Source organism: Ipomoea nil, unplaced genomic scaffold (genome assembly GCF_001879475.1).
Source record: "Ipomoea nil cultivar Tokyo-kokei standard unplaced genomic scaffold, Asagao_1.1 scaffold2792, whole genome shotgun sequence".
In the NCBI taxonomy this organism is placed as follows: Eukaryota; Viridiplantae; Streptophyta; class Magnoliopsida; order Solanales; family Convolvulaceae; genus Ipomoea; species Ipomoea nil.
This window is the reverse complement of record NW_017619220.1, coordinates 2487460-2496007: the sequence shown is the minus strand read 5'-3', so window position 1 is coordinate 2496007 and position 8548 is coordinate 2487460. Positions and strand designations below refer to the sequence as shown.

The 8548-nt window shown below is 30.7% G+C and overlaps 1 protein-coding gene across 1 annotated transcript; it reads left to right on the top strand.

Annotated features, from left to right (window-relative positions):
- Positions 1–4270: 4270 nt before the first annotated feature.
- LOC109157797 (receptor-like protein 12) lies at positions 4271–7526 on the top strand. The gene has a single exon (XM_019305638.1). The coding sequence runs from the start codon at positions 4383–4385 to the stop codon at positions 7524–7526; it is 3144 nt and encodes a 1047-aa protein (XP_019161183.1). The 5' UTR covers positions 4271–4382.
- The last annotated feature ends 1022 nt before the right edge of the window (positions 7527–8548 follow it).

Sequence of the window (8548 nt, the reverse complement as noted above, 5' to 3'; positions counted from 1 at the left end):
ATTATGTTATTTAATACAAAAATTTGATTATTCAAAATTAATTCTAATAAAATGACTTTTTAATATCAAATTTTTGGTAGATGTAAAGTTTAGAAACTATCCCACAAGCCGCATATATGTGAAAGACGAGTATGTCTTGTGTGAGATCGTCTTAAATGAGATGTAATATTTTTTAGTTAAAATATAATATAATACTTTTTTATGTACTTATAAAAATTATTATATTTTAATTAAAAAATATTACACGCAAGATGATCTCACAAAAAGGTTTATTCAAGAAAGATTGGATTCATATATACCATACCAGGCCTTTAAAAATCTTTAAAATATATATGCATGCAAGTTGCTAAGTTAAAATGGGGATTAAAAAGTGGCAATGACACTTGATCCTAAAATAGATATGATCATACAAATTAGCAACTTTATTATTTAAGTGATTGAATTAATATTGCACAGAATACGTCAAACATGTATACGGTATACCAGCGTCCATTTAACGAAATATGTCATTTGAAGTACATAAATTGTCATTTTCAAAAAAAAAAAAAGAAGTACATAAATTGTCACATTCATGTATAATTATGACCACATTGGTCCACCTCTATAATTAAAAATTAAAATAACTTGACCATCTTTATCTGTTTTAGAGGCTAAAAATGAAATTAGTCTAACAAAAAAGAAAAGTATGCAGGAAATCATCTGAGAGGGGAAAAAGTTTAAATAACGTTAGAAATATAATGACAAAATATCAAACAGTCATAATACGGTTCAAATTCCAAATTCATTATAAATTACAATAGAAAGTTTTTAATAGACTACATAATAGTTAGGGGTGGAGCAAAAAATATACTTGAGTGGGGTAAAAATGTGAAATTTTAAAACACTTTGAAATGCTATAAAAATATTTATGACAAAATATAAAGCACAATAAATTAGATAAAATAATTTTTAGACGAAAAACACTATAATCATAAATACTTTTTAATTTTAATTTCTTTTAGTTAGATGAAGTTTAAGTTTTTCTAAAGTTTGAGTTAATTCTAAATTCTAGTTAGTTAATATATTCTCGTTCACTAACGAGAGAATTTATTAATTGATGAGACTCTTATTATTACAACTAGTTTTTTTACGCGCATTGCGCGATTGGGATAATGCCCAATGTTTTTTTTTTTTTTTTAAATAAGTACTATAAAATATATCAATGCAAGATTATATTGTAATTGCTCATGCATAGATACTTGAATGTTGAATTTGCGAATTTAAATAGGTAATTTTAAGTTTACAAATGCACACTACTGGAAATTCTGAAATTTCCGACCACTTGAAAGTGATCTTAAATCAAGTCGAAAGCTTTGTTCCGATCACTTTTGGTATCCGGAAAAACCCTTGTTGCTATTTCCGACCACTTATTGCTTTCAACTTGACTTAAGATCATTTTCAGGTGGTCGGAAATTCAATAATTTCCAGTAGTGGCAAGATAATATAGTCAAGATTGATTATAATTGTTAATAAAATAATTGTATGGGTATGGTTGAAACAAAATACGGGAAATAAGGCAGAGCAAATAAAAATTATGGCATAAAATATTAAATATATAATAATATTGAAGAACTAACTGCTGATTGCCAAACAAGGACATTGCGAGATAGTTTCTCACTTCAATTTGTTTTGTGATTTGTTTGTCAATAAATCCCCAAGTAATTAATATGATTGGCGTAATTATATTCTTTTTTTAACTTTTTTATAACAATAATAATAATAATAATAATAATAATAATAATTTATTAGTATTATTATTATTATTATTATTATTATTATTATTATTATTATTATTATTATTATTATTATTATTATTATTATTATTGTTATATGTATACTCTTAGGTCATTTTACATGTTAATCTAAACGGCTAATTTTTTCAAATATCTTTTTACCAACCATTGATATAATTCACTAGTCAAATTAGCTAAAGCTAGCCGCTAACTGCTGATTATCAAACAAGGACATTGCGATATAGTTCTCACTTCAATTTGTTGTGTGATTTGAATACTCTCTTTGTCAACAAATCTCTCAAAGTAGTTAATATATATGATTGGCTTTATTAATTATGTTTTTTTTATTTTTTATTTTTTAATGGTGTTAATAAAATACTTGGTAAATAAATATATAACATTATTTTGTATTATAGTTTTAATATTTAATTAAAAAATAGTGCACAAAAAAATTAATGCGTTTAATTTATTTAATTCGCGACAATGTAGTGAATATAATTAATTGATTAATTTGAATGTAAAGAATTTTTACATTGGAGAAAAATAAAGACAATATAACTAATGAAATTATTTCTCTTATTTTATTTATTGATAATGAATACTTTTTTTTTTAATAAAGACATTGTACACACATAATTCAAAATTAAAGAAATACATATGTATTATTTTTTGTTGTAGCTACTAAATTATTAATTAATTTAATAAGATTAAAATAGAGTACTAATTATGCCAACTTTAATTTGATTGGGATGGAGTTCGAACCTCAGATCTTTCTTATTAAAATCAATGAGTAAGTTAACGGTGAACTAACAGAGACTAACGGAAAAGATAATATTTAACGGAAAAGTTAACAGATAATCATATTCATTAAGGATAAATTAGGAAATCTCAAGGAAAAATTTAAATTTGATCAATCTGAGCCATTCACTTGATTAAAAAATTTGACCGCCATTTTTTTTACCCATTATAGACCTAACTCTCTTGGGCTCTTATTAGTATAGTAGAATAGTAGATAGTAGATATTAGTATAGTAGATAGTAGATAGTAGATTTTTCATTTTGAAAAATGGATAACTTTCATTAGTACAAGCTAGTCTATCATCCATTTGCATATATATATATCGCTACAACCACATTGGCACCATTATCTACTTACATATTTATTCATTATTACTATGATTATATTATTTATCAACTTCTTTTACTTATCACAATCTTTCATTTGTCTTATCTATTACTTATATAAACATAATTTATATGCTTATGCTTAAAGCTAAACGTTATTCACATGCAATACCACAATTAAATTTGATCTCTAAACTTAGATGTTGATTGAACTCAATAGATTATTAATTCGGATAGTTTTAATTATGTTATATCATAATGTAAATTTGATCCAGATATCATATATTGAAATTTCATATATATTACTCGGTAGATTTGAAAGTAAGAGTTATATATTCATTTTACTCAAATGAAAGTATTCAAAAATATTTTAAATATTAACCCAAAAACATTACTAATCTAAATTTTAGGTGAAATTAAGATATTACTGTTTCAGATATATTTTTAGTGATGTTATATCTAGATACAAATTTGGTTCATATATCAAATTAAATGTAAAAATCGTATATATATTTGACTTAAATGTAAGCATTATATTTTTCCTATTTAGACCAAACATGTCAAAATATGAAAATATAAGTATTACTAAACAAGTTTTCTAAACATAAAAAGAAAACAAAAAATGAAAGCTGGAAATTTAGAAAACAAAACAAAACATGAAAGCTGGAAATTTAGAAAACAAAACATAGAAAAATGAACATGAACGGTAATTAAAATGATTCTTCAGGGTTATTATAATGAAACTAGTGTGTGTAGAAAATGAAACTAAAAAACAAAAATAACGGACTAGGAAAACGAAACAAAGTTTTTTCCTCTAAAATTAGAACCGAACCTTGTTGTTTTACACGCTGCTATATGGACCATGGTCTACAATAAAATTTGTCATGGTTAACAATACCATTACAAATTGAAGAAAAGGAAAATACCATTATACCTCTACCATAGAGGGGAAATATTTTTCTGGTGTAAAATTGACCGATATTTCACCGGAAGGACCATTTACGCTAAGAAATTGATACTTGTAGACTAATTATGCAAATTTTAAAAGTTTTGAATCAAAATTGTTCGTGTCACATTATTCATGGGGCAAAAGATGCAAAAAACTTAAATGTAATATATATGACAAAAAAATGTAATACTTTTAATTGAAATGTAATATTAGACATTCAATAATTACTTAGCAAGAAAATTATAATACTTATGAGCAGAAGTACAATACTTATGAAAAGTCCTATCCATATTAGGGAATCATAGGAGATTTTGCCATATAGCTTAATCCTATTCACCATTTCAAAATTAAACATTGATTAAGAAACTTCCTCCTCATGATCGCATTGGTTCTATACACTACAGTTTTCTTAGTCTTCTCTGCATCTTTTTCCTTCTCTCCCACAGAAGATGCTTCCATACCAAACCGAAACTCAAGGTTGGTGAGGTATATTTCTACAAACACTTTGGTTTTTAGTGTCTCTAAAAATTGTTAGAGATGAAAATTACCCCACTTTCATGGATTTCCTTGATATCCTTGCTGCAAATAATATTGGGCATAGATATCATTTTTATATCCGGGCAATGCCCGAATGATCAAAGATCACAGCTGCTGCAGTTGAGGACTAGCCTAAAGTTTGAGTCGGGGGCTCCAACCAACAAACTTGCAAACTGGAACCAGAGCACAGATTGTTGCCGCTGGCCTGGGGTGAAATGTGACAACTTAAGTCATGTGATCGGTTTGAGTCTCGACAATGAAACAATTGTTAGCATTGACAATTCAAGCAGCCTTTTCAGTCTTCAGTATATTGAGGAGCTGAATTTGGGTTTCAACTTGTTCAACTCTTCTCCAATTCCTGTTCAGATGTATAATCTTACAAACCTGAGGTATCTGAATTTATCAAATGCTGGTTTCGGTGGGCAGATTCCCAGTGGAATATCAAGACTGACAAGGTTGGTTACTCTTGATCTCTCATCTTGGTTTCAAGTTGGTCAGCCACTAAAACTTGAGAATCCCAACTTAAAACTCTTGTTTGACAATGCAACTGAGCTTAGTGAAGTTTATCTTGATTGTGTTAATATCTCAGCTCAAGGTAGTGAGTGGTGTGAAGCCTTGTCTTCATCTTTGCCTAATTTAAGAGTCTTGAGTTTGCGAAATTGTCATGTTTCTGGACCTATACATCCTTCCCTTTTGAAACTTCGCTCTCTCTCTGCCATCTATCTAGATGGCAATAATCTGTCCAGTACAATTCCTGAGTTCTTGGCAAAATTTTCGAACTTGACAACCTTGAGTCTCAGTGAATGTAAGCTGCACGGAGATTTTCCAATAGCAATTTTACAGGTACAAACTCTACAGCATTTGGACCTGTCAAATAATCAGGATCTGAGTGGTGGCTTCCCAGAATTCCAACAGAATGGATCCTTAGAGACAGTATCACTAAGTTTCACTAGTTTTTCAGGCTTATTACCAGATTCCATTGGTCATCTTCGCAACTTGTCTAGGATTGAGCTCTCCAACTGCAAGTTCACTGGGTCAATACCTTCTACAATGGCAAACCTTACAGGTTTGGCATATGTGGATTTCTCTAATAACAATTTCACTGGTCCTTTCCCATCTTTCCATATGTCAAAGAAACTAACCTACATAGACCTCTCTCACAATGCTCTAACAGGTCCACTTTCTTTCTCACATTTCAAAGGCCTCTCCCAACTGAAATATGTTAATTTAGGGTCCAATTTATTGAGTGGGCAAATTCCCCCATATATGTTTTCCCTCCCATCACTCCAAAGCCTTTACCTCAATGAAAATCTTTTTGAAGACCAAGTCAATGAATTTGCTAATACATTTGCTTCTCAATTGGATACACTCGACTTGAGCAGTAACCGTCTAAATGGATCCATCCCAAAGTCTGTCTTCAAACTTCCAAAGCTGACTGTGTTATCACTTTCTTCCAACTTCTTTAGTGGGAAGATGCAGTTCAATGATATTGAGAAGCTCTCTGATCTAAGTGTACTAGATCTTTCTTATAACAATGTGACAGTTGACACAACAAATAGTAATGAATCAATGTTCTCCTCTCCCCTCAGAGTATTGAATTTGGCTTCATGTAAGTTGGAAAAGTTTCCAGATCTTAGAAGTCAATCAAAGATGGTAAGATTAGACCTTTCAGACAATCAAATTAAGGGGAGAATACCAAACTGGATTTGGCAAGTCGGCAATGGAGGTCTCACTCTTCTGAATCTTTCTTATAATTTGTTGGAGAATTTGGAAGAACCTTACAGAATTAATACAAGTCTAACAGTAATTGACTTGCACTCAAACAGACTTCAAGGCAATCTACCAATCCCACCAGCATTTTCCATCTATGTTGACTACTCAGACAACAATTTCAGCAGTGTCATTCCGCATGAAATTGGAAATTCTCTTGCTGTTGCTCTCTTCATTTCATTTTCAAACAATACACTCGAGGGGAAAATTCCAAATTCATTTTGCAATTCTAGTTGGCTTCAAGTTCTTGATTTGTCTCAAAATCTCTTGAGTGGGAAGATACCATCCTGCTTGATGAATTCTAGCTCTATTTTCATACTGAATCTCAGGAGAAACAATCTTGATGGCACTATTCCAGATGAATTTCCAGACAGCTCTGCATTAAAAACATTAGACCTGAGCAGAAATATCTTAGTAGGTCGGATGCCAGGGTCCCTAGTGAAATGCAAATCCCTAGAGGTTTTGAATGTTGGAAACAACAAGATTGTAGACAAATTTCCATGTTTTTTGAGGAGCTCATCCACTTTGCGTGTCCTAGTCCTGCACTTCAACCAGTTCTTTGGAGAGCTTCATTGTCCTACTGTCAATCTGAGCTGGCCGAATCTTCAAATCATCGATATTTCTTCCAATAACTTCACTGGTAAGCTTGATAGCGGATACTTCTTAAATTGGACAGGAATGATAGCCAATGAAGATTCATTTCCACCTAATGAAAATCATATTGGATTTGCCTCGCAATTTTATGATTTCCATTATCAGGACGCAGTGACAGTAACCCTGAAAGGGCTGGAAGTGGAGCTTGTGAAAATTCTCACAATCTTCACATCCATTGATTTCTCAGGCAACAAGTTTCATGGGGATATACCAGGTTCAATTGGGACTCTTAGTTCACTTCTTCTTCTCAACCTTTCTCACAATGCTCTAACAGGCAAAATCCCTAAACAATTTGGAAATTTGGCACTGCTTGAATCTCTTGACCTGTCGGCTAACCAGTTGAGTGGAGAGATTCCAATGCAGCTGTCAAAACTCACGTTTCTTTCATCCTTGAATCTATCTGTAAATAAGTTTTTTGGCGAGATTCCAACTGGCAATCAGTTTCAAACTTTTTCTGAAGATTCATTTGAAGATAATCCTGGACTCTGTGGATTCCCATTGAACAGAACTTGCAAACCATCGGTGCCTAATCCTCACAGCTTAGGTTCATCTGTGGACTCAGGCCCCAAAACTGAGGTAAGATGGGAGTTTGTAACTGCTAGTTTGGGTTTTGTTATGGGTTTATCCGCAGTTCTCTGGCTTCTACTGCATAACAAAATATGCAAAGAAAGGTTTAACAGGCACCTCAACAATGTTTTTCTAAGGCTTTTTCGTCAGTGACATCAAAGAAAAGTATTTCCAGGACGCAGGGAGCAAATGCTGCAGACAAAAGCTCCAGTTTCAGAAACAATTTCAATTTTAATTTGTAAAGCATATAAAAAAAAAAAAAGGCAATAAGGCGTGTTTTCTTTCTATTTTTTATACTACTCCCAAAGCTTGTGTTAAAATGAAACATCTATCAAGTTTAGTAATAACTTGTTATACAAAACTTTTGGTGCCTCTAAAGTTGAAATTCTTGAGAGGTGCTTGTATTATACGATTTCATTTTCTATTAAATTGAAGTTTTAGATAATATAGGCATTTTAAATTATAAAGTCTTTTCTCTTCTTATATCTTGGTTTGGAAAAAAAGTTGTTTGGCTAAATCTATAAAATTTTATTGTAAGTTATAGGGCAACGACTTGAGAAGTTTATGTATTATTTAAGATAGTATTTTCACCCATGCGAGGCACAAAATTAGTTTGTTATAATATTTTAAGAATATTTGAATTGATATAAAATTATATAAATTATAAATCGAATATTATATAATGCAATTGAAGAAATGAGTTGGTTCGATTATGTGTTTTGATGTTATCCTTGCATGAATTCGAGTAAATAATTTTCCAATTAATAGCCAATGTGTAAATGTATGCATCTGGTGTTAAAACTTTGGAGATTTTATATATCAGTGTTTAGGATTTGTATAAATTGAGCAAATTTGCTTGTTCTCGAACAACTCAGTTATAGAATTTAATTGCTATTTTAATTCATTTGTATGGAAGATATATTTTCTGTGTCAATACATACCAATTTTGACATCTTCACATATATAATGAATAAAGCAATAAGACACAAAGATGGTGAATATGAATAATATATAAAGAAGTTACTTCAGTCACACTCCAATGGCCCCTGAATTGCATCTTCTCTTAGCTAGCTAGCTTGTTTAAATGAACACCCTCTTATCTAATTAAATGACAATTATTGACAATGATGATGATTTTTGGAAATATATGCAAAGTATTTTGAATTTTATTTTTT

What these genes read in the sequence shown, in the direction of transcription:
- LOC109157797 (XM_019305638.1), top strand. Translation starts at nt 4,383, where the DNA reads ATGAAAATTACCCCACTTTCATGGATTTCCTTGATATCCTTGCTGCAA.